General features: G+C 39.3%; 1 protein-coding gene across 3 annotated transcripts in view; it reads right to left on the bottom strand.

Annotated features, from left to right (window-relative positions):
* Window positions 1-5,490: 5,490 nt before the first annotated feature.
* Window positions 5,491-27,026, bottom strand: part of LOC117299002 (fibronectin type-III domain-containing protein 3A-like) — an 87,210-nt gene continuing 65,674 nt past the window's right edge. For all 3 annotated transcript variants that reach the window (XM_033782407.1, XM_033782406.1, XM_033782408.1), the window contains exons 6-21: window positions 24,571-24,633; window positions 22,704-22,896; window positions 20,052-20,176; window positions 17,527-17,689; window positions 17,005-17,091; window positions 15,926-16,064; window positions 15,163-15,231; window positions 14,680-14,798; window positions 14,089-14,194; window positions 13,027-13,205; window positions 12,102-12,290; window positions 10,862-11,196; window positions 9,663-9,875; window positions 8,706-8,872; window positions 8,175-8,302; window positions 5,491-7,731 (exon numbers count right to left, since the gene is read on the bottom strand). In XM_033782407.1, the coding sequence (XP_033638298.1) occupies window positions 7,429-7,731; window positions 8,175-8,302; window positions 8,706-8,872; window positions 9,663-9,875; window positions 10,862-11,196; window positions 12,102-12,290; window positions 13,027-13,205; window positions 14,089-14,194; window positions 14,680-14,798; window positions 15,163-15,231; window positions 15,926-16,064; window positions 17,005-17,091; window positions 17,527-17,689; window positions 20,052-20,176; window positions 22,704-22,896; window positions 24,571-24,633 (2,578 nt within the window). In that variant the 3' untranslated portion in view covers window positions 5,491-7,428. The remainder of the gene's footprint in view (window positions 7,732-8,174; window positions 8,303-8,705; window positions 8,873-9,662; window positions 9,876-10,861; window positions 11,197-12,101; window positions 12,291-13,026; window positions 13,206-14,088; window positions 14,195-14,679; window positions 14,799-15,162; window positions 15,232-15,925; window positions 16,065-17,004; window positions 17,092-17,526; window positions 17,690-20,051; window positions 20,177-22,703; window positions 22,897-24,570; window positions 24,634-27,026) is intronic.

Genomic DNA, 27,026 nt, shown 5'->3' with positions numbered 1-27,026 from the left:
GAGTGTGAAGACACATGAATGCCTGCTAAACTTTGGTGGAAAACACCTTTGGTAATAGTACAGATATTTGGCTTCATTTAAGGAAATATTAACTGATTTCTAATATAACAGGCTTCATGGAATTCTTCCAAAGAATGAAGTTTTCTACATCTCGAAAAAGAAAAGTGTTTTTTATTTTATATTCCCCCTACCAAGTATGAGAGATTTAAAATGGATACAGTAGTTCCTATGTGATTTTGTGCACACATAAATATTTGGGATAGGAGTTCCCGTATTCAACACATCTTGCAGCAGCTTTTAATGTCTTAATATATATTTTAGTATTAATATATTATATAATTATATTTAATGTCGCTTCTATGGGCTGCACAAAAATATTATGAATTACTGAATTCATTCCATTTCATTACAATTTCGCACAAGAATTAAACTTTTGTTTTCTTAAACCAGCAGGCAGGCACAAAGTCCCCTAAAATCATTTCTACAATTCAACATATACTTAAATATCAATTTTTTAATAATATTAAAAGTTGTTCATACACAACTTCTTCTGTTCTTCCACCAATAAAGAGAGAAGTCGTCACTGGAACATAATTTATTTTAACGCCAGAAAATATTATTTTCTGTTTCAGAAAAATACAGCAAAACTGTTTTGACTGTTTGGTCCTACACACAACAGCTATCTACAACTTCCTCAAAAAAGTCTGGTGACGAGACTTCACAAAACACGGAATACCTAGCATCATGGAGGCCGATTCTTATGAGGTTGTATTTAGAGGTAGAACGACTATTGATCATCTTGAAACTTTTATCTTAGTCATGTTTCCCGTATGTAATGGCTAAAATGAATACTGTTTTACATTATGAAAATAAGGAGCCCGACTATTATACAACACTCCCAGCCTCAGTTCGGGGTCAATGGTTTGACTGGGAGAAAAGCAAGATGGCTAACCACCTGAAAGGAGTACATGTATCTATTTTCTTTTTTTAACTGACATTCTGAAAAGTTATACCGACGTTGTTCCCCACCCCTGCGGTTATATCCCACTGCTACCACCAAAAAATGTTCTCTGTTTTTACGTTCACCAAGCCAATAGTCTTGGTTACATTCAAGTACATAACAGCAGAGATAACTCAGTGTGCTTGATAAATGGGAGCAGTTTTAAGATTTGGTTTTAGACTAACCAAAAGGAGTTGTCTAAGACCATGTGAACCTTGTTTACAATAAGTGTGACCTTGTACATTCTTTCAGTATTCTGGCAGGCAAGATACTACACTGGTCCTATGGGAAAGTTGACGATTTGTATCATAAAACCAAGAGTTATGAAAGTAAAGCCGGTCAAGTTTTGAAATGTGCCACCTTTCATCATATCAAAAGTTGATCAGAATTAGAGTGCAATCTCCATAAAATATAAGATTTGATGTTTTCTTCCATTCAGCTATGTACAAATCATGCCTGCAGAAAGTCCAGGCTCTATGGCCATTTTGTAAGCATGTGATTTCACAGGTCACACCGTCTATATCTAAAGAGACTATCGTAGACTTTGAAGAGTGTATCTTTCTTTGACATAAGTGAGTTTGCTGTTTTAGATTCCAAATCATATGCAAGGGCTCAACTGAAATCAGGATTTTGTTTCTTTACTATGGTCAGACAAAAGGCCAAAGAAATGGATTTACTGTATTTTTATATTTACTGTAACTTGTTCTCAGCCAAAAGATATAACTGTCATCTTGAAGTTGATGCTAAGTTGCTGGTACAACTCATTCTAAGCTTTGAGAGAATTCACAGATGTTCTGGAATCAATCGCAATCTATGACAGTTTCACTATAGGTTCTAACTTCACAGGCAGGCCCATCTCAGAAATCAGGAATTCCTTTTCATGCTCCAGATTTCTGTGACTTGTTTTCCTGGACATATCCTCACTTAAGTACATTTTCTATAACTTGAGGTCTGGAATTTGTTTGTAAAGAATTGTATGCGGCTCTCTTAATTGGGGGGGGGGGCGGTTGAGGCTTGAGGTGGATAGTCGTTAAGTTGAGCTTTAACCAAATAACGGAATTCTGTTAAGCAATACATTTAAAGTTTCAATCAATTCAAAATCCAATACAGGATATTCTCTAAAACATTTAACAATATGAATTTAAAACATATACAGTTTTTTCGTAAATTTTCAGCAAGTAGATAAAATAAAATTTTAATGAACCTTACATGAGTTTACATAATAATATCATGTTAAACCAAAAAAAAAAAAAAAAAGTATGTTTTTTTAGAAACGAGAACACAATTGTTAATAATTATAGGAATACTGGAGAGAGATAGAGAAAAAAAGCAAGACTGAGAAACTAGGGAAATGTTTTGGTCCTATGCTATCTTCCACAAAAATGGAAAGTGAAGCCACCTACCATTCATCTGTCTATGCTACCAAACTATCAATTAAACGCTGCCACAATATTTTTACTTTAAAAAATTGAAAACTGAAGTGGAAAGAACATGCGGGAATGTCAACATTGTACGCAGAGAAGCTGAAGAATGAATGAATGAATAAATGAACCGGCCGATGAACCCCCATGTATAGTGTTTTTATAACAATCCTGCAAAATCAATGCAGCATAGGTGGTTGCTGAATCTCAAAACGCATGACAACCACAAGTGGCTGCCAAATGTGGCCCCCAAAGGTAGCTACCAGAATGGCTGCTAAATGTGGCCCCAAAAGGTAGCTACTAAAGGTGGCTATCAAATACGGCCACCTAAGGTGGCTATCAAATACGGCCACCTAAGGTGGCTACCAAAAATGGCTACTAGCAGAAGCTAGCCACCAAAGTTAGGTACCAAATTTTAAATGGATTCTTTGAGGTTCAGCTTGGAGAAGAATCATTTGGGATGACTGTAAAAAAAAAAAAAAAATAATAATAATAATAATAATAATAATAATAATAATAATAATAATAATAATAATAATAATAATAAAATCCTTTCTCACCCGTACAATTTTGGTTTGCAGTATCCTTTTGAATGTTCATTGGAATATTCCATTACAGAATAAGGGGGTGTCTCAATCCCGGTTATATGCCCCAAACTCCGAGTGTGCTTCGCAGTTTCTTCCAAGTTATGGCTCGTTAAAAATTAAAAAATAAATTTTTAGAATAGAATACATACGTTCTAAATGTCACACCACAAAACTGTATGTGTGAAAAACACACCTTCTCTACACATACAACAAAGTACTATATAACATAGATGGAGTAGGGTATAATAATTGTGTCATATTTTTTAACTGATCTATTACATAATACACGATGGCAGCTAATTATTCAAGTTCATTAATTAATTAATCAATTTAAGAGCGGGCGCTCTCTCAAAACTACATGTACCTCTGCTTCTTTTTTAAACTTTTTTTTTTCCCATCAATTTTTTTTTCTTTTGTTACGTTTTTTCTTCTTTTTATTCAAATATAATACTAGCACATACCGATGAAACGTAATACTCTTTTTCAAAAAAATATAATTCCGGATTTGACGTCCGGATTTTTAAGGTAAATATAATTATGTTAAAAGTCGACAATCAACTGTACTCCTGCTACTGTTTTATCAAGTTTTTTAAATTTATGTACAATACAGACAATGTTCAATTTGTAGTCGGTTCCTCCCTTCCTCACATTCTTCATTGTTTAAGCCACTTACCATGGATGCATTATAATTGTGTCATATATATATTTATATATATTTTGTTTTCTTTTGCTTTAGTATGATGAAAGATAACAACCTACCCTTCCCCCCAAAATACCAAAGTAACAACAACAACAACAACAACTTTTTTAAAATAAACAAAAACAACAAGTTGTAGAAACAAGTTGTTGGATCTATTATAAGTTTGACTTTACGTAACAATCAAATAAGGCCAGTTTAATAGAAGGGCCTAATTTAATAGAGCTGCATCCAAAAGTAGCTAAGCAAAAACAAATTGGCTTAACAGAAGAAGGTTACCAGCTAAGATACCATATCACAAATATGTCATTCACTGGTTTCCCTGTTGCAAACCGTATATATGACATGGTAGTTTGGATGGTAACCTTATTCTGGTAAGCACAGTTGTGTTTTTAAGCATGTAAGAAAAGCAGCTCCAAGAAATTGGGCCCTGCTTACGTTTGGGTTAATCACATTTTCATTTGTACACATATTAAAAAAGAAAAATAAGGACATAACATTTAACCCAAAAATTACTCTCTCAAGTTATACGTTACTTTACTGTTAATTGAAGTATTCATCACCGATGGATTTGTCAAACACAGAGAGATAAAACAAAAAAAAGAGTTGTGATTTAATATCACAGCCAGCTGTTAATAGCGCAGTGATCTCCACAATAAATATCATAAAGTCTTACTATGGAAATATAAGTCATCCGTCAAGACGCTTCTTGGTTTTCTGCTTCAAAACAAAGAAACTTTTTAACAAATAAATAACAAGTTTCAAATAAAACTGTTGCAGAATCAAGCTTTGTAGGAAAGGTTTCCGACAGTGGTCCTTTCTCAATGGTTTCCGACAGCTACACGTACCGACCCTTTTTGGCACGTTAATTCAGAGTTGTTGTTAATTACGTTTAAGCATCACCTCCGCATGGACTTCTTCATTCCTCCCTTTATAAAAAACAAAAATCTCAATAGTACAATAAATTAACAATGCAACAAGAATTACTCATAAATCTTTAAACTTGTGACTCTTAATGAAACTGGCAGTGCGTTTACATAACATTTGCGCTAAAGTGGTAACTATAATAATCTGACTACGAATCGGGAAACTTAACTCAAAACATCAACAAAACACGATTTCGAACAAATCCTATCCATGAAGCTCCGCCCCGTATATATCAACCAATCACAGGATTCGTGAGCATAAGCCCCGAAGTACAACATCCGACACAATACAATTACATTCAAACATGTTTAATAAAGCCATTCGAATTTCCGCATCGTGTCAGGGCCCCAATTTCATAAAGCCTGCACCACAAAAACTTGCCAAGTAGAAAATAAATACTACTGCTTAGCAGAAACAGGTTACCAGCCGACATGACATTAAGTTTGCATTGCCGGGCTGATGCAAAGAAATTGGAGGAGGAGTGTTTTCTGCTTAACAGCTTTATGAAATTAGGCCCTGCCAGCGCAAGATGCATGTAACATAGTGCACTACTCCGCCAGGCCAACAGCAGTTGCTTTATTGGTGGGTGGGTCTGGCCCAAACTTCGTACAGCTGCTTAAGCACATAAATAGCTAAGCACGAAACAGATTACCAGAATAAGGTAACCAGCTAAACACACCATGTCATGTGTAACATCTGTGACTGGTATCCAGCTCATTTGCGCTTAGCAGCAAACTGTTTAGCGATGATTTGTGCTTCAGCGGAGCTACGAGGCAGCCGTCGATTTCACCAAACTCTTCCTATCTTAGGATTAGTATCAGGACTTAGGACGAGTTAAGTTCCGTATCCATAGATGTTAGGATGCATTGAACCCATCCTAAGTTAACTCGAGATAGGATTAATCCTAGCGTTTCGTGAAATCGGCTGCAGGGCCACAGAATGGATGCATCTATTCGGCTATTTCCAATCTACAGATCTTGAAATAATCCCTTATGGGGGAAGAGCACTTTTTCGTTGTCATTTAGTTATAAGGACACTTCCATTTGGTATACAGCTATTAGGGAAGATTTGAAAAGGGTACAAAGGCCAAAAACCTCAGATTGAGTTTTTTTTTTTTTTTTTTTTTCAAGGGAAATTTTGAAAAATCATGACCAGTTAGTTTGTGTGCAATTCTATAAATGTTCATTCTTTCTTACCAATGTTGTACACACCCTTTGACAGTTTACAATCAATCGTTACACTTTTCAAAATTGATTTAGGATTGAACAAAGAAAAAAAAAGACTAGAGTGTGACTCAAACCAATCACCTTTGGGTTAACAGGCAGGCAGAGCTATCAAGCCCTCTGTTGGCGGTCTCAATGATTTGTCAATATATTTGTTCCGGGGTGCCATTGAAAATTAAAATGTTAAAAAAAAAAAACAGATGTGTGAATCATTCTACAGCTAAAAAGAAATCTAACAAAATAATAAAAATAAAAAAATTCCCAAAGACAACATTTAAACAAAAACAAAACATTTTACGACCCGATTAAAAAGCCTCCCCCAATGCTGTTGACTGTTTGAAATAAATAAGTACTACATTTCAGGAAAAATTTTCCCACCATGGCCGTGGTTTTCACAATGATACGTACAGAGACTTTATTTTCACTACTTCAAGTAATAAAAATGTATTTTCGGTGACTAAAAAATCAAGTGTATCTACTTTCAAATTAAATATAGGGGGAAAATGCCACTAAGGATTGTTAAAAATTGGTGAATAACATCTCTTCCGTCTGGCGTCTTGACTCACTATGTGGTTTCATTCTCATTTTGGTTTACATGTCATTCCCATTTTGGTTTGCAACCAGTCTAAGAGTGCAGCAGTTCTCGATTTTTAATAAATAATATTGATTGTTGACTTGCAAGCTTTTCACGAAAGAAGGAGAAGAAAAAAAAACATGCAACGACTTATACTTGTCTTTAATAAATCCACAGTGAATGACATTTTGTACATGAATAATTACTCTTATTGTACACAGCTTAAAATGAATGGCCGCTTCCAAGTAATTCCTACTCGATTCCTGATGCCGTCGGGGGGGGGGGGGGGGGGGGGGAACATTCCAGACAGAAAGGACCCCCTCCCCTACCCTGCAAGAAGATTCTGAGTAAGAAAAACTGTAAAAGAAGTTGGGGGCGAGTTCCGTGCATGGATTCAGGGCCAATATTCCCAAACATTTGGGGTTCCAAGCCTGCCGTCGATTTCACCAAACTCTTTCTGACTTAGGATTAATCTTAGGACTGAGGAGGAGTTAAGATCAGTATCCGAAGACGTTTGGATGCTTTGAACCCATCCTAAGTTAGGACGAGTTACTTGTACTAACTCGAGATAGGATTAATCTTATCGCTTTGTGAAATCGGCTGCAGGACTCTACGTTCCGAACCCAGTGTATGTCTTTCCTAACCTACGAAGAGAAGTAAGAATTGTCTTTCTAGGAAAAACTCCTGGGCCCAATTTCATAAAGCCTGCAAGCACAAAAACTTGCTAAGCACAGATAAGTATAATAATAACAGGAACAGGTTACCAGCCAAAATTCCCACAAATTAACAATGTGGCAATTGGTGCCCCACTCAATGTTTACTTAGCATGGAAATTTGCAGTATTTTCTGCTTAAGCAGCTTCATGGACTGGGTTTCCGGCAAGAGGTTTGATAAAAAAATCCCAAATCCATGCACAAACTTCAGCTTGGCCCCCCAGACAGACATTAGAAATCAACAAATCCAAGCCTGGATACGATACTATTTCCTCTTCAGTGTTCATCAAGCCATGAACCACGCCGACAAGATGGCAAGGAGGAAGAAAGCTACCAGGCAGATGGCGATGAAGGTCTGATCCTCCAGAGACTTGGGTTCAGCCGTGGGTTCATCAGCTTGGGCGTCTTCCTTAATGATGGGTGTCGCGGGGACTAGACTCGCCGTGAGGAAGCTCTCCCACGGACTGTAGGTTCCGACGAGCTCCGGTCCACCGTCGTCCAGTAGACGGATAGCACAGGTGCGGACTCTGTACTCGGTGCCTGGCATTAGGTCGGGTACGATGACGCTACTGCCGGGCCCTCGGTATACCTGCGACAAAACGGGAAGGATAAAGATGTCAACACTAGGGTTTAGTCAACACGAACTCAGGGTGGTGGTGCCAAATTAGAGGAGGGGACCAGGGGTCGATTTCACAAAGACAGTTCTAAGTTGGGACTGGTCCTAGGACTCTAGAGAAGTTATTAAAAAACTTAAGGCTAGTCTTAAGTAAGGTCAAGTAACTCATCCCGTCTCGAGATAAGACTAGTCTTAATTCTTTGTGAAATCCAACCCTTACACAAAATGTAGGTTAAAATCATAGAGCTGTTTAAGCACAAAACAGAACAACATGTCTGGACAACAAAATAATGCTTACCAGTTTTGTTTTTTGCTTTTTCTTTTTTTCTCCGTTTTTATTTTTGCTTTGACTTGGGGGGGGGGGGGGGTCTTTTTCAAAGCTTTGGGTTAAAATCGTGTCAAAAAGGGTTTCTCACCAGTTTGATTTCACTGTCTCGGACTCTCTGACATTGGCAATGGTAGATGACAACATCATTCTGAATATTTCCCAGTGCTTGCCACTCTACAACGCAGCAGTCTTCACTGATCAGGCTTACTTTGGGAGCTGTCGAAAAAAAAGAGAAAAACAAAGTTGTCGTCAAATAGTACTTATTTTGTAATACACGAGGGAAACGGGACTGAACTGGACATCCATGTTACAAGAGAAATGGCAGAAAAACACTCTTGTTGCACAAACTTGTGTGCTCTCAGATGTCAACCAAAGACTTCATTCAGGCCTGAAGTCTTTTACTATGGAAGTGAAAAATTTACTCTTTTTCAAAAAGTGTTACTTCAGAGGGAGCTGTTTCTCACAATGTTGAACTATAAACAGCTCTCCATTGCTTGTAACCAAGTAAGTTTTTTATGATAACAGTTATCCCGAGTACCAATAGTGTCCAGTGCTTTCAAGACATCAAACAAAGCTATAGTGTACAGTGTGGGGGCAAAGAGATGGATCTATAGCTCACTTTTTAGACATGGAGGTGGGGCTTTGGTCGTTGTAAATGTGTAACTCTCCGAGTACGGGCCATCCCCGGCATCGTTACTGGCAAAGATGCGGAATCTGTACGAGGTCTGTTCGCTCAACTTGGACACCTTGTGCGAGACGTTAGCACCGCAATACGCAACGCAGTACCTGTAGGTTAAGAGTTGAAAAAGAATAGGGTTCTAGTAATTTGCATCAGGGATGAAGAATGTTGTCTGCATTTTACTGTATAATGATGTGTATTACTTTTTGTAGGACACAATGTCCACAGAATTACACTAAACTTACACAGGTTGAAGATAATGATAGTAGAAAGCATACCTTAAAATATTACTTGCTGAGGTGCTGCAGTTTTTGAGAAATGAGTAAAACAGTGTCATGAAAATAATTTTCGTCTCGGTGATCATGAGACAAACATTATTTTAGCATGTAAAAACGTATTTTTATGACATTGTTTTACTCATTTCTCAAAAACTCCAGCACCTCAACAACTAATATTTTAAGGTATGCTTTCTACTATCATTATCTTCAAACGGTGTAAGTTTAATGTAAATCTGTGGACACTGTGTTCTGTGTTACAAAAAGTACCCAAATCTTTTAAGGGCACTGGACACTTTGGGAAAATGTTAGCATAAAAAAGTAGTTGGTAACAGGCATCACCCTTGTTGCACAAATTTGTGTGCTTTAATAAAAGGCTTCAGGCCCGAAGTTTTTTAAACTTTGAGTGAGAAATAATCTCTTTTCTCAAAAACTATGTTACTTCAGAGGGGGCCATTTCTCACAATGTTTTATACTATCAACAGCTCTCCATTGCTTGTTTCCGAGTAAGTTTTTATGCTAACAAGTATTTTGAGTAATTACCAATAGTCTCCAGTGCCTTTAGGAAAAAAAATCTGAAATCAGACTAAATGAGGAAGAAAATTATATTGTAAGAACCGACCTTCCTTTCCTGTCCTCCATCTCAACGGTGTAATTCTGGATGCGCGCGTCGACAGGCGACTTGGCATTGTCGCCCCATTTGAGCTTGAGACTCTGATGACTGTAGAGGGTGCACTCCAGGCGTGGTGGATCGGGAGGAAGCGCTTTGGTGGTGACTTTGAGCGAGGCACTGTACGGCCCCACACCTATACTGTTGACTGCTTGGATGCGTATTCTTAAAAGGGATTAAACAATCACAATTATAGTAATAATATTTATTTTGGTTTTACACACATACACTGATGAGTGTTAGCACTGTATACCTGGTACTTTCCCGAGCTCTGTGACCCCCCCAAAAAAGCGTTTTTGAAAAAAAAAGTATTTTCAGGAGAGTCAAGTAAATCCGTTGTACATGCTAAAGGAAATTGTCTGACTAAGTTGAAAATTATTTTCGGGAAATTTCTTTAATAATAATAAATAATAATAAGACTTGTAATGCGCACATATCCACCCTGCTGGGTGTTCAAGGCGCTTTATTCATTTCTAAAAAAAAAAAAAACACCTAAGCCAGTAAAATTTTAGGGGAAGCTTTCTATCATCATTATCTTAACACCATGTAAGTTTAATGTAAATCTGTGGACATTTGTGTCGCACAAAAAGTAGCCAGTGTAAGACACTAAAACCATTTGTGCTTTGTCCTTCAGATGGGATTTAAAGCAGTAAGCTCAAGTGGAATAACACATGGGCCTCATAGGGGACTTAATCTCAGTCACCGTGGTCAAGTGGTTAGACTGCAGGGCCCAACTTCATGGCTCTGCTTACCGTAAGCACAGAATCGGCGCTTACGGAAGCAGGGAATTCTGTGCTTAATACGGCAAGCGTATTTCACGGGTTAGCGGTGAATTTGGGCTTCTGCGCGTGCGTACTTCACGTAAGCGGGAATCGCGATCGTAAGCGCAGAATTCGGCGGTAAGCAGAGCCATGACAAGGTTGTGGGTTCGAATCCCCCAACTAACCACTGATTTCACAATGACTAGAACAAATATTGTCGTCTAGTTAATGAATCACAGTTTCTTGATTTCTGTAATTCATAATCATAGACGTTAAAACAATGTTTGTGAGAGAGATTGGCTGTTGCCAGCTTGGTGTTTACATCCCCTTGTGGGAGTTTGCCGAGTTCCCTTGATGGGAAGATCATTCAAACAAACAAACAAATCTCACCTGTACTTGGTGTTTGGTTGTAGCATCTCTAGACAGTGCTCCGTGACGTTCCCCTGAACGCTGATAATCGGCTTCTCGCCGATGTCGATATTATACGACAGGATCTCCGAGCCGCAGCAGTTGGGCTCCGTCCACCGGATCAGCAGAGACTCCGAGGTGGATGAGAGGAGACGGAGGGAAGCGACGGCTTCCGGGGAGGAAGGAGGCGACTCGTAGGTAGCCACGTCGCTGAAGGGTCCTGGACCGGCTGAGTTGATGGCCTGGACGCGGAGATAGTAGAAGGTGGCGGGCTGCAGTGACTTCAGCTCACAGAATGATGAGAAGCCGTTGTAGACCTGGTGGAAGGGGATAAAATTGGGGGGGGGGAATGAAATAGACTTACATACAATACATACATTCAACTAAATATTTATAAAGTGCCTTTACATCAACATCAAAGCGCAGAAGGAGCAAAACCAATGGAACTATAAATACAACAAGTTACATCTGATACAAGTGGGTTTGAGAGATTTTTGAACAAAGGCAAAGAGTTTCAATTTTCACTGGGAGGTTGTTCCATATTCGCGGAGCAATAGAGGAGAAAGTCCCATTGTGAGCAGATGAGAGTGTTCTGATGGTTGGGTGTTTGGTTAGGCGTGTGTTGTCAGAAGCTGATCGCAATCTTGAGCGTGGCGGTTGGTAGAGAGCAAGGCAAGATGATAAGTAGCCCGGTGCTAGTCCTAGGAGACCTTTAAACACACTCTCTTAAGAGGATTTAACCAAAATGTTGCAAGGTTGGGAATTTCAAGCAAACTGCCGAGTTGCGAGTGGAGTCCTTTGTTTTAGAAACTGCCTCTCCAGAGAAGACTATAAAGGGAGAACTGTATAGCAAATCACCCGTATTGAAAAGTTGAATTGATTTGAAACCTTGCATAGTGGGAGTACAATCAAGGCCCAATTTCATGACTCTGCTTACGGCCGAATTCTACACTTCTGATCACTATTCTCCGCTTCTGTGCAAGCACTGAGTTTCTGCGGTAGCTGTCTAAGCAAAGAATGCCCAGTAATATGGAGTAATGATGCGCACAAGCTAAAATAATCTGCTAACCCATAAATCACGCTTGAAGAAAGCATGGAATTCCATGCTTCCGTGAGCGCCAATTCTTTGCTTATGGTGAGCAGAGCAATAAAACTAGGCCCAGGTGAGGTTTGTGGTAGCACCATGTGTAAATCTCTTTTGAGTAGTGATGAGAATACTTACTGTTGAGAAGGAGCCGTTCTCCGATGCTCTTTCCACGCGGTACTCGTTCACCTCAGCGCCGTTACAGCATGGCTTCTCCCACGCTACGTATGCCACGCTGGTTGAGCGGCTATTAACAGCGAGGTCTGTGGGTGCGTCCGGTGGGCCGGCTGCCGTGTTGACCTGGAGGGGTTCCGAGAAGGGTCCACCCTAGCCACACCAAAAATTAAATAGACAACTGTAAATTAACGAAGTGTGAACAGAAAATGCCAGCAAGACCAAAAGACCTTATGCATTGACATAATCAAGCTGCCATCTTACAAGTGAAATGATGCTGAAACAGTGGACAACATTTATAAAATAAATCTGTATTTTAAACACAATTCAGCCTTTGGCAGCGAAGTTTGAATGTTTCTAATAAACCAATAATAAAAAATTAAAATAAAAAAAACGCACAGCTGTGAGTACCGCGAGCGCACAGGATCAGCCAATGAGCTCCCTTCTAGGACGAAGATAATAAAAAGGTAAATATACCTAAAAAATGAGAAAGTTTCCGACATCAAATCTCTTTGATATCTTATTTGTTTTTTCGTGATTTTTCTTCTTCTTTTTTTTTTTTTTGGGGGGGGGGGGGTTTATCACGTATCTTGTCAAAGGCTTTTTGACTTCTCAAAATACCTGAATGTTAAAAAAGTTCCAGACAACATTTCAAATGGTGGAAAAGTTAATAAAATCTCTGACACAGTCAGGAAACCCTAAGAGTTTGATAATTTAACTAAAATTTCAAAATAGCAGTTTTTAATATAAAAATGGTTAGATTAGATACAATTGAAGACAAAAAAAAAAAAAATTGCTTAAAAACTACAACAAAAGATTTAACTGTATAGATTTATAATAATAAAAAAACAAATTGTTTTAATTAAAACAAATTAAGTTATGGCCTTACCCCAATTCTATTGAATGCCCTTAGCCGGAAGCTGTATGGTCTCCCGGGTAGCAAGGCATTAACAGTACACTCTGTGATGCAGGCACCAGCCCGGTGAACTTCTTTGGGTGTGTCGTCAGCTGCTGTCAATTCTACGGCGTACTCCTGCAGGGATGTGCCACCGTGGTACTCTGGTGTGCCTTATAGAGGGAGGAGGAAGAGATGATTAGTCAAGTTTATTTGAGAGCGAGGTTGAAACATTGATCTTGAATAATAATAATAATATAAATAATAAACTTATAAAATTAATAAAATTTCTGTAACCCATTGGCCAAGTTCGTGCAAGACCCATCGATGACTATAGTTTGACTTAGGTAGCCTTAATTCTGTATAGTCGAAGATGGTTTGACTACACTAGTTGACTTTATAACACCCCTTACAAATATTCTGCTTTTTCATTGGTTTAGAGCGCGTCACATGATATGTCTTAGTTTTACTAGAAACGGCAGCCGTGTGATAGTGCATCGTTTGCCGTGTGATAGAGCATCGTTTGCCGTGTGATAGTCCGACACTATCACCTACGTGCAATACCCAAACGCCTTTTTACCCACCTCAAACCCGATCAGTTGTGCATCTGTGTATCTGAAATGCGCGTAGGAATGTTACGTGTACAAAGATGATAAATTGTCTGTTGGGGTGTTATAAACCAAATATTGACTGCTTTAACTCATGCTTTGGTTAAAACTACGACTCCCTCGGTGATCCCCGCACCGTTCCATTTTCCCTTGGCTGCGCTCGGGAACGCTCCGGGATCACCTCAGGAGTCGTTGTTTTAACCATAGCACTCGAAGCAGTCAATATTTTTTTAATATGGAACCAGCCTACCGGCATGGTCGCATCGCTGGTTATTTATAGCCGTTTTCTTACATGTAGCACAGTGCAGAGTGGACCAGTTATCAGATAATGATAATGTAGGTGAGCCGTCGAGGGGGGGGGGGGGAACATATTCTGGGAGCATGCTTGAGGATCAAGCAGTGCAAATAACAACAAGACGTTCAACTTGAAACTTAATTTTAAACTTACTCCATCTAAGATTGACGGAAGTTGCCCGTGGTTTCCCATGTAACCTTGGGGGTATACACTGCCCTGGACAAACTGGCAACGTTGTCACACTACAAACGTCAGAAAACTGCAGAAGAAAGAAATGCATCGTTTCATTAACCTGATCGAATAGAAAAGATAATAAGAATTTTGTGGAGTACAAAGCGGGCAGGGGAGCCAGTCAGAATTCTAACAGTGAGTAAAATATCGGAAACTTTGGGGCCTATTGTGATAGTTAGACAGAAATTATTGTATAGGGGGTTAACAATGCTACAACAATAATATGTCTGCTCAGAACTATAAGGTCCTTAAGGGAATTTGTTTGGATTACGTAAAACAGCTTTTGCACTCTAATAGAGCCCCTGGTTGGGTTTATTGATCAAGAGTAAATTTCAAAGTATTTGATTGGCAAAAAGAAATGTAGTTTTCTAAGTGCAACATTCATTTTTTTGATTTGGATCAATTTTTTTCAAATTTATTCGCATTTTTCATTTAAGGACCCTCTGTTTATTATAATTTATGAAACTACCTCTAAGGACCTTGAACATTTCCTTTGAAATAAAGAGGACTTACCGGGCTACAACCCCCTCTGCTTGAGCATTGGACTCGTAGCTTGTAGGTGTGACCCGGCTCAAGGTTTTCCATGTTGTGCTCTTTCTCTAAGCCTTCGTATGTCGATACAAACGGATCATCTGATGAAGGCAACAAACAACACCAACAAAATATTTCAGTGAAATTTACATTAAAATCGTCCACTTTTTTGACACGAAATGGAAATTGAATGGGCAATTTTTGCATAACATTTACATTAGGTTTGGCTGATTGCAGATGTCTGACATCAAGGTGCTCCAGAGTCGTTCCGAAAGAATACAACAGTTGATCTTTAGACAGTCGCACCTAACTGCTTAAGGGTTAAAACTTTTCATGAAGTTAATTTAGAATTTGATTTGGTGTGACTCTGGAGTGCCTGTCTAAAACGACTGTAACAATCATATATGTTGTCTTGAACAAAAACAAAACCCCAAAACAACAATTGGGGGCAATTCCTGAACTTACTTGTTCCATTGTTGCTCATTTCTAAACTGTACGACATTATATCCGAACCCCCGGTGTCTTTTGGCGGATCTGTTGGTAGAGAAAAATCAAGAGTGGAAATCGGAGTCAGTTTAAAGAAGAACAACCAATGGTAGACTGGTTGAGCACCTTGCAGGGCCCCTCTTCATAGAGAAGCATTTAAACATAAAAAGTAGCATAAGCACAAAATAACTTTGCTTACCAGAGTAAGGTTACCAGCCAAAAAGTACCTTATCAATCATACCGACTGGTTTCCTGCTTAGTTTTGCTTAGCAGAGGTTTTGTAAGCAGAAACTGGCTCTGTTCATAAGTATGCCATAATTCCACAGTACATAATGCAACTTCACACAAGCTGGCTCTGACAATTGCAAGAAAATGCATAGCAAATGCACTTAACAAGAATTTGATCTTGTGACTTCCTGCTGGCTTCTGGGCCCAATTTCATAGAGCTGCTAAGCACAACAATTTGCTTAGCATGGAATTGCTTTCTTGATAAAAACAGGATTACCCACAAAATTTCTGTTTGTTGCATACTGCTTGTTACTAATAATCAGCTGTCGTTTGCTTATCCTGAAAATCACATGGAAATTTGGTTGGTAATCCTGTTGTTATCAAGGAAGACATTTCATGCTAAGCAAATTTTCGTGCTTAGCAGCTCTATGAAATTGGGCCCAGGTAAAATCGTCCGAAGCCCGTTTGCGTGAAGCCTACAGAGAATACAGAACTAAAATTCGAGGAGACTTACCCCATGACACTTTGAAGCCTGTGGAGTGAACCTTGCCTTTGAGTGACAGCTTGAAAGGCGCTCTCGGCGTGTCAGGCAGCGTACGAAAGGCCACTACTCCACTCCATATACTCTTTCCCTCTTCATTGAAGGCACTTAACTACAAGAACAAACAAATCAAACAGTAACAAAGTTATTCTGTTGTGTATATCTCTGCTTGTTTGCCTTTTATAGTCGTTCAGTGATTGTTATTATCTTCTGTGCTTTTTTATATGCCCTCTCTTGCCTTAATGTATTTTGGGGGATTTAGGAGACATACGCCTTTTGGCGATAGTTATTTTTTTTTACTTTTATGCTCTCCTGGGCACCCCACTGTTGTTTTACTTTGTTTTCTAAAATATGTATAATGTATGTACATGTGCTTGTAAATGTGATTGCCCGAATAAATATTATTATTATTATTATTATTATTATTATTATTATTATTATTATTATTATTATTATTATTATTATTATTATTATTATTATTATTATTATTATTATTATTAAATAGAATTATCTGTTGCAAACTGCTTACCAACCAAAAGGACCTATGGTATAAATGCAAGAAATAGTAAACAGACCTGCAGCCGATTTCACGAAACGCTAGGATTAATCCTATTTCGAGTTACGACAAGTAACTCGTCCTAACTAAGGATTAGTTAAATGCGTCCTAATGTCTTCCGATTCTGAACTTAACTCGTCCTTAAGTCCTAAGATTAATCCCCTAAGTTAGGAAGAGTTTGGTGAAATCGACGGCTGATTTTTTTAAAGGGTAGTTGACAACACAACACCCATGAACAGGTATTTTCATCTCTGAAGCTTGTGTGCTCCTTTTAACAGCAATCTGTTAAGGGGAAATACAGGATTGTGGCTCCACAAAAATTAACAATCTGAAACGAACCTTATCCACGAACTTTAGAAGCACAGTCCTCAGTCAAATAGATAGATGTGTGCATTCCACTAATTGGACTCAGCGATTGAGAACTAAACAAGGATATCTATAACAGCCACCCCCACCCCCCTCCCCCCATTCCCCTTTCCGAATACCCCAAACTTACCCTGAATTTATACTCTGAATTCCTGGCAAGGTTTTTGCATTGGTGATTAGTCTCTTCCCCTCGGTATACAACTTGGAAGCCATACCTCTGTCAACAAAACCAATCAAAAAAGAAATACAAGTTAACAAAATCATCAACATAGATAATAGAATATGGTGTTGCAGAGTGCTTACCGACCAAAAGGACCTATGGTATAAATGGAAAAACAGTTAATGGCATGAAATTTTGACTTGATGGGCACTTGGAAGTTTGAAGGCGTAAACTTGGGTTTACATTTTTCCAAAAAGAGTAAAGCCCGGTTCATACTTCCTGCGAATGCGATAAGAATTTTGACGTCACAAATTCGCAAAGAACAATTTACATCAGTTGACTTGTGCTGAAATCCTGCGAAACATTCCCAGCGAAAAAAAACAGCCATGCGAAACCAAATTCGAGTCGCATTTGAATTCGCGTTCGCATAAGTATAAAATATTTTTTAAAATTTTTAAAATTCATTCATGAAGTTATTTCACCGGTACCCACCTTCATCTCATCATCCATCTCCAATGTATACCCATTGATATCCCCGGTACTCTTGTCCCATTCTATGTGTAAGCTGTGGGCTGTAGCTTCCCGTAGCGACGGCAGATCGGGCTGGTTGGGGGCGCTGCCCGACGTAGTGAAACTAGCCTCTGGACTGTAGTCACTGTAAACATAGAAAAGCAGGAAGTTAGGCTTGAGATCTTTTCTCCCACCGTTAAAAATACCGCCCCCTGATAAGCCCACCTAGTATTCACTGCCCACTTTTATACCCATTTCACGCAGTAAAGGCCCGGTCACACAGGCCCCAATAACGAGAACGAAAACGAGAACGATAAAAATGCACGCCCTCGAGTGGTTGAATTGCTCCACGCAGAATCGTCCGTGCTTATTCAACCAATCGAGGGCATGCATTCTAATTGTTGTCGTTTTCGTTCTTGGATCGGGGCCTGTGTGACCGGGACTATAGTTCAGACCAGGGCATGCTTACTGTAGCAGAAAAAATTGCTTAAGCCTTAGCGTATTTCACAGGTTAGCAGAAAAATCGGGCTGCCATATTGCGTGTTTACCGCAAATGGATTTGCATTGTGACGTCATTTATTTTCGTGCGGTAAGCACCGGACAGTTAGCATTAGCATGCCTTTTTGTGTGCTTACGGTTAGCAGCGCTATGAAATAGAAATTGCAAAGTAAGCACAAAATCGGCCGCTAAGCAGCGCTATGAAATTGGGCCCCGGTATTTGTCCAATCTGGAGCTGATAGTATAAAGTTATTGAAGCGGTTAGGAATAATAGCTTACTGAGCCATCTACCTGACCATACTTCTTGGGGAGTATAATGGGCAATTGTTAAAGGATTATAGACTCTGCAGGTATAATCCCAGCTTAAGGTTGTGTCTGTCATTTGGTTGGGGGAGGGTAGATGCAGTTGTGGACTAGATCACTGCAACTGGCTATGGCTCGATTACTTTAACTGTCTATGGCTAGATCACTGGCAACTGGATATCATTGCAAGAAGCTATGGCTAGATCACTGCAATTGGCTATGGCTAGATGATTTTAACTGTCTATGGCTGAACACTGGCAACTGGATATCATTACAAGTAGCTGTGGCTAGATCACTGCAAGCAACTAGATCAGTGCAACTGGCTATTGCTAGATCACTGCAACTGGCTATGACTAGATCACTGCAACTGGCTATGACTAGATCACTGCAACTGGCTCTGGCTATATCAGCACAGGTGATTTGGCTAGATCATTGCATGTGGCTATGGATAGATCACTGCAACTGGCTATGGCTAGATCACTACAGGTGGTTTGGCTAGATCATTGCAAGTGGCTATTGCAGTTTTGCTAGATCACTGCAACTGGCTATGGCTAGATCACTACAGGTGGTTTGGCTAGATCATTGCAAGTGGCTATTGCAGTTTTGCTAGATCACTGCAACTGGCTATGGCTAGATCACTACAGGTGGTTAAGCTAGATCATTGCATGTGGCTACGGATAGATCACTGCAACTGGCTATGGGATGGCAAGATCACTAAAAGTAATTTGGCTAGATCACTGCAACTGGTTATTGCTAGATATAGATCACTTATTAAAATCTGGCTATGGCTAAATCATTTGCAACTCACTGTGGCTAGATCACTGCCAGTATGCTATGGTAATCTTTTGGAGAATGCTAAACAGCAAGTAAGTAATATTGAGATAGAATTGCAAACTGCAGGTATGTGCAATGGTGCAATCTAATGATGTACGTAGACAACAATGGGAGACTTTTGGAGGGTCCTTTTCACAGTTCTCCCCAGTAGTGCGCAGGCTCAAACCAGGGCCCAATTTCAGAGAGCTGCTAAGCACAAAAATTTGCTTAGCATGAAATTTATTCTTTGATAAAACAGGATTACCGACCAAATTTCCATTTATTGCATATTGCTTGTTACTGGTATTCAGCGGTTGTTTGCTTATCCTGAAAACCACATGGAAATTTGGTTGGTAATCCTGTTTTTATCAAGGCAAAAATTTCATGCTGAGCAAATTTTTGTGCTTTATAGCAGCTCTATGACATTGGGCCCTGGGCCAAATTTCATGGCTCTGGTTATCGTAAGCAAACAATCGGTGCTTGCGGAAGCAGGGAATTCCACGCTAACATGAAGCGTATTTCACGAGTTAGCAGGGAATTCCAAGTTACTAGGCATTCTGCGCTTACAAACATAGCGCAGAAATTCGGCGCTTACACCAAAGCGTAGAATGGTGATTCGGGGGTTAGCAGAGCCATGAAATTGGGCCCAAATGATAATTAGTCTAAGTGCCTAATGGTGTACATAGACACAATGGATGCAAAACGCTGACACCCTTAAAGTCGGTCGCGCGACTGTAATCTTGAAGAAGCGCGATCCTAAAAACACAGTTTCTAGTCATCGCTGAAGCCTCAAAACTGTGTCCTTTTTTTTGGGATTGCACGTCACGATTTCCATTGCCCCACTATAGCACGACCATTGCGCGACCAACTGTTACTGGGCCTGAAGTGCTTACCTCGCCCCAAAGTCATTGATGGCTTGTAAGCGGAATCTGTACAAGGTCTCCGGCTGTAATTTAGTTACTCTGTAAGTCTTCTCCGGCCCCTCGTAGACGTCAACAAAACTTCCCGAGCCACTCCCCTGAAAAAAATAACAGAAGACATGATTTATTTATTAGACACCCAGGCTCGATACTTCACAGAGGCAACTGGGTTCAATGGACTTCATGCCCCCTTGTTATTGCCTTGAAATGCTTCGGCAGAAATTTACCATGTCCTCAAAGGGTGCCCTTTAACAAGAGAAAATGCCTTGATGCCCTCGCCCTTTCAAAACCGAAGCATACAGGCTTGCACACCCAACAGCATAATTAGGATGGATTGGAAACAAGAAGAAATGTTAAGTTTTAGATGTTGGAGGAAAACCCTAATTAGAAAAAAAAACACGCTATCAGGCAGGGACTGTAAACCCAATCCAGTCTGAGGATGGATTCGAACGGGGGTCCACAGAGGTGAAAGGCAGGGAAAGAAACCACTGAGCTGACCTGATCACCAATAAACACATGTCATATTTATCTGTGAATTAGATACTTTCAGATTTTCACTGAGAAGACTTAAATGGCAGTCAGATTTTTTTCTCAACGTACATCATTTCTGTGGGTGACTTTGAATTTCATGAACTTCAGCACTGCATATATTTTCTGCTACTATTTTGGTAAGAGTTAAAAGAATTGATCCACGACTATTATCCTACTAGAAATCTTCATTCTGGCTCGCAAAATCTCCTCCCTCCCTTGCATCTCCTGCATCCGATTTAAACGAAATGCAAGGATTAATCCTTTCTCATATTAGGACGAGTAACCAGCCCTAACTTAGGAAGGGTTCAATGTGTCCTACGTCCATGGGTACAGAACTTTACACGTCCCAAGTCCTAAGATTAATCCTAAGTTAAGAAGAGTTTGGTGAAACCGACGTCTCAACTCTGGAATTCATTACCCCATCATATGTAATTAAGCTTCTCCCTTGAACAGTTTAAGTCTTTTTTGAAGACTTTTTGTGTGTGAAATAACTTATATTTTTCATTGTATGCATTTTGTAGTTCTATCTGTATTTTCTCTAATTGTTGTATTCAACACTCATGGTTTTCTCTTTTAACATTCCAAAAATGCTTTGACACTTTTTAATAATGCATTTATAATAAAAATTATTGCGCCATCTAGCTATTTAAAAACTGTTAACACTTATTACTTTATAATTAATATTAATCAAGTGAAAAACTGCCTTTGAATCTGTTTTAATTGTTTTCACTAATTGTTTTGATTAATTGACTACATTGTAAGTGTAAAGCAGGCCTGTGAGTGGGCAGGGGGAAACAAAGCGCATGGTTTACCTTATACATCGTTAATTAACATGGCGTGCAATTTTGTGGAGTCAAGTTTTTGACTCCATAAAATGGCCGAAAGTAAAAGGAAAACCACTTAACCTCATGGCATGTTTGTGTGATTCATTATATACTACTTCTAAATTATCTTTCTAACCATATTGATTTCATAACAAACGGCTTAAAACGCCTTTTCACACGCCTGGAATGGGGAAACCAAAACACAGAAATTTCATTTGAGTTTCCTTATTAAAGATTTAAATTATTTTTGTTTTGTCTGGATTAAATTCGTCTAAATGAAAAACCACCAGACTAATTGTGAATATAATGAATATTTTCGATTATTTAATTGGCAACTATTCATGTCCACTGCATGTTAATTCACCACAGAGTCGCAGATACACCTGCTCTCCAGTAAATCAAGTAGGGGGTGTTCGTCATCAAGTGTTCCAGAGGAAAAAAAAGGTTTTTAATGGGGTTGAATAACACCCCTATTAACCGCAAAGAATTCCCGGCACTCTGGAACTTTCACAGTTCACTGGTAGCCCCGGACTCCAGGAATGGCCGGAATGTCAGAGTCTGGGTTCAACATGGATGTGATGTGAGACGGTACTGAGAGTCGAGGGAGGGAGCGATGAATGTAGTTTTTAGGTCGAGTGGTTGTCGCGGAGAAGCTTAGAGTGTTGCTATGAGCAGACCTACATAAGACCTTGACGTCTTATAACTCCAAACATTTAACTCGTTCATGAAGAAAAGTTATTTCTTGAAAGTGACTTGACTAAATGATACATTGACATCAAATTAGTTTGTGCTTCCTCTTTGGTTAACACCACCCTTTCCACCTTTCAAATTTTGTCGACCCCTACTCTGCTTTTCATCGACTTCACCCTCCTTAAAGGGTTTGGGTACTTTATGTATGTGTTAGTGTTAAAAAAACCTACATAGTTAAACAACAGTGATGGTAAACAGATTTTACTTTCTGAGGTGCTGTAGTTTTTGAGAAATGAGTTTTAAAAAAAATCACAAAAATAATTTTTGTCTCAGTGAGACAGAATTTTGTTTAGCTTGACAACGGATTTAAAACTTGACTCTCCTGAAAACATTGTTCTGTGATTTTTCACATTTTTCTCTCAAAAAGTTGATAACTACAGAGGCTGAAACTTCTGCAGGTAAATTATATTAAAAATATCTGCATTCACAGTGAGTAGGGATTCATGTCATGGCGAATAACTTGGTCTACAAAAGGTATCACTCCCCCCCCCCCCTATAATTAATCACCCGTCCACGTTACCTTGTCACACTGTAGGAGGAAGCTGTGGATCCTGGCCCCGTTGGGAAGGGGAGAATTCCACCTCAAGTACAGAAGGTTCTTGGTGCGATTAGTCAGCCGGGGTACGAGTGGGGCGTCCGGCGGGCAGCCCCTCGTCTCAAATATGGCAGGCTGAGAGAGGGCACCCTTTACATTGTCCAATATTGCACACACACTGCAAAGATGAAGACATAAAGATATATCAGTTTATTCAAAATAATCATCTGAAAGGTCGTGTTCATTGAACTGGAACCAAAGAACATAGTCCAAGTATCTTTTACGCTCTTCATCGTGTACCTGATGAGGGCGCACTTTACATTGTCCAATATTGCACACACACTAAAAAGATGAAGACATAATATCAGTTAACTAAAATAATCATCAGAAGAGGTTGTATTCATTGAACTGGAACTGTGGAACATCATCCAAGTGTCTTTAACCGTCTGTTGCTCATGTACGTGATAAACCAACGGGCTGAGAGAGGGCGCCCTTTACATTGTCCAATATTGCACACACACTGTAAGATGAAGAGATAATATCAGTTCATTAAAATGATCATCGAAAAGGTCATGTTCATTGAACTGGAACCAAAGAACATAGTACAAGTAGTCTGTTCATCATGTACGTGATGAACCAACAGGCTGAGAGAGGGCGCCCTTTACATTGTCCAATATTGCACACACACTGTAAGATGAAGAGATAATATCAGTTAATTAAAATGATCATCGGAAAGGTCATGTTCGCTGTAGTGGAACTGAAGAACATAATCCCCGTGTACTTGACGAACGGACGGTATAAATTATTCAAAGTGTCATGTACTTCTAATCATAATCTGTTTCGGGGCTGCTCTATGCCTGGCGGGAAAGTGAACACAGTGTATGGTAAAATGACGTCAAGGATTTGCACCAATGATTCAAAAACACCATTTGTTTTTTATCCTTAATCCATCCGATGACGCCAAACTTTGAATTGTATTCAAATAAACCGACAAACACGTCAGCATTGCTGGGGTTGCCCTTAACTTGTTCAGTGACTTGCCAGCGGGACTAGTTTAGAAAGTCATTTCATCGGTCTGGTTGTTTTTTTCAAAGGGCCTGTTTTGAATTTCCTTTCCATATATTAGCATGGGGTTATATGATTTGTAAGCAACTGAACAATCTGTAGTTCACGTGTAGCAGCGGCCAGCAATCAACTAGCATGTCAGACTAGTTCGGTAGAATTTTGACTGGACCTTGGGTGTTTGAACTGGCATTTGGCCAGCGTACCACTGCAGCAATATCCCTTAAACAATACACATGCCTGTAACATAAGCCCATGTTCACACTGCAGAGCTAATTCCCAGGATATGAACACCCTGACAAATACCTGTGAAATGTCCATTCAAACTTAAAAACATTTTTCACAGGAACAGGTGAACGTTTCTGTAAACTAAATCACACGGTTCATTCGTCACACTAGCTACTGTAATTGGCATCCTACATGTGGATTAACAATTACTGATATCAAATTAATTGTGAACAACAATCGGTTCATCTGCATTTGTAAGAACCACTTAAATACTGTGGATCAACAATCAGAATAAAATGAATAGCGGCAGAAATAACTGTTAACAAAGTCAGTCAGCTCTTTTGAAGAATTAGTTTTTAAAGACACTGGACACTGTTGGTAATTACAAATCAAAATCGTGGAACGTTACCTCTTTCTCGAAAACTACGTCACTTCAGAGGGAGCCGTTTCTCACAATGTTTTATATTGTCAACTTTTCCCAAGGTTTTATGCTAATAATTATTTTTAGTAATTACCAATAGTGTCCAGTGCCTTTAACCCTCGAGTCAAAAGATTGCATTACCTGAGTTGATATTCTGAAGCTGGTTTTAAATCTGTTACTTCGTATTCATTCTCCGTTCCATGACTGCAAAAGAATTAAACAAAACAAGTACAGAAACTATTAATGTCAGAAGAACAACGTTGATCAACGACAGAGAAATGGATACATTTATTTCACATTATATTTGATATCAGGGCCCAGTTCATGGCTCTGCTTACACGTGCCTCAAGCTAAGAATCAGCGCTTACAGAAGCAGGGAATTCTGCGCTTACGGCAAGCGTATTTCACAAGTTGGCGAGGAATTTTGGTTGGTGAGCGTGCGTACCTCACACGTTACTAGGCATTCTTCGCTTACACAGCTTGCCCTACAAGCTGAGAATGGTGATTGTAAGCAAAGAATTTGGCGGTAAGCAGAGCCATGAATTTGGGCCCTTGGTCACAAGTTCGATTCCTGCCCAGGTAAAATACCCCAGGAATTTTGTTCATGGGACATGCCTGCATGCTCCTCTTCAATTCATTCCTTTTTTTGCTCATCTAATTGCCCTCCTGTCATGTTCTGTTCTGGGTTTTATTTTTATTTTTTGTATTTATTGTGTTCTTTTTGCTTGAATAATTATTGTATTCGTTATTATTTTGATTGGTTCGTTTCTTTTCGTTTAACTTTTGCTGTGCTCGTTGATGTACTTGTATTTGTTGAGGTCAAATAAATAATAATAATAATAATAATACATGTATGTACCATCCATCCTGCTACCATATCAAAAAACTGCCAATCTTACAAACGTTTCCGCTCCAAAACTTAATTACAAAAGACATTTCACTTGTGGAACCCAAACAAACCACAAACCACAAAACCAAACAATACCAGGGGCCATAGAGGAAGTTAAAAATGTTCACATAATTCTATAGTTGCTCCCTGCCAGGAAATCATTCCAGTGGTTATTAAAAGTTTGCCCCGCAATTTGCCGAGAATAATGGTGCATTGTGCCAGCTCAGTGGAAGCTCCCTGTTTGACACCGAAGCTTATAATAATTTCCTGGTCTTATTGCCCAACACATTTCAGTACGACTTCCTGCCACCAGTCTGCATTGTGTGTATACTATCAGTGGGTATATATGTAGATCCTCCATGTATAGATTAAAGTAAGGGTACATCAATGTTACATCTGTGAATAAGTTATTAAATGATTTTGACGTTAAAGCATAACAACGGCTGTCATGCCTTTCGAGATACTTCTGCTGTTAAGGGGTCTATATAACTTTTGTAGGACAAAAAACACAATGTCCACAGATTTACACTAAACTTTACACAGTTTGAAGATAATGGTAGTAGTAGATAGCTTCCCTGAAAATACTACGTGCTGAGGTGCTGTAGTGTTTGGGAAATGAGTAAAACAATGTCATGAAAATAATTTTGGTCTCATGAGACGACGATTATTTTAATCATTTACAGACGTATTTTCATGACATTGTTTTACTCATTTCTCAAAAACTACAGCACCTCAGTAAGTAAGATTTGAAGGGAAGCTTTCCACTATCATTATCTTCAAACCCTGTAAGTTTAATGTAAATCTGTGGACATTTTGAAAAAGTACCCAAATCCTTTAACGGAGACTGCTATACTGTTATCGAAAGACTGCTGCTGTACTCACGATACTGCTGCTGTTATCGAAAGATTGCTGCTGTTATCCCCAGACTGCTGCTGTTATCGCAAGATTGCTGTGAAACCCCCATGAACTTTATTATCAGTGAGATATCAGATTGAAGCTGATCAAAATCTTGTCCAGAACATTTTGTGAGAAAAGCTGACTGGTTAATAGAGGTTTGGTTCTCCTTCAAACTGATGCAATTTGCTATTAATAGTTAATCTGTTGTGCTGTCGCTGCCAGTTACATGATTCGAACTAAGCATCTTTTCAAAGAACACACTCAGTGGTCTAGTGGTAAATATTGGAAGACATCTATCTGTTGAAGACCAGCTCCAATCCCTGGTTTCGAGGCCTAGAAATACAAATAGGCCACGGAGAACATGCCGCTGTGGCCTTGTTCTTGGCCTTAGTGCCCCCTTCAAATGTTTTTCCCACATACTGTAACATTAATTTTCCAATGGAAGTGCCCTTTGCATACTGAAAATGGCCTTGCCCTCTCAAAGGCCCTCTCAAAGGCGAAAACAAAGGTGAAAATCTGACCTGCAATTCCACCTCGTAAGCCTCAAGTATACAGTGCTTGTAAATCACAAACCTTGGTGGAAGTGAAAAACCAAAACATCATTCTTTATCCCTGATGCAATTATATTGGATACTTATCAATCCGATATTTCGCCTTTAAGCATTCCTATCAGCCGACCCACTTTGTCTCAATAAACTATTGAACCTGGCCGGACCAGTCAAGGAAGCGTTCTTCCTCCTGCAGGCAGTCCAAAAAGCTCCTACCCGTAGTTTGAAGAACTTCCTCCAATGATCCTGATTTTGTCTGATGA

Source organism: Asterias rubens, chromosome 13 (assembly GCF_902459465.1).
Source record: "Asterias rubens chromosome 13, eAstRub1.3, whole genome shotgun sequence".
NCBI classification, from domain to species: Eukaryota; Metazoa; Echinodermata; class Asteroidea; order Forcipulatida; family Asteriidae; genus Asterias; species Asterias rubens.
This window is presented reverse-complemented; position numbering and strand designations above follow the sequence as displayed.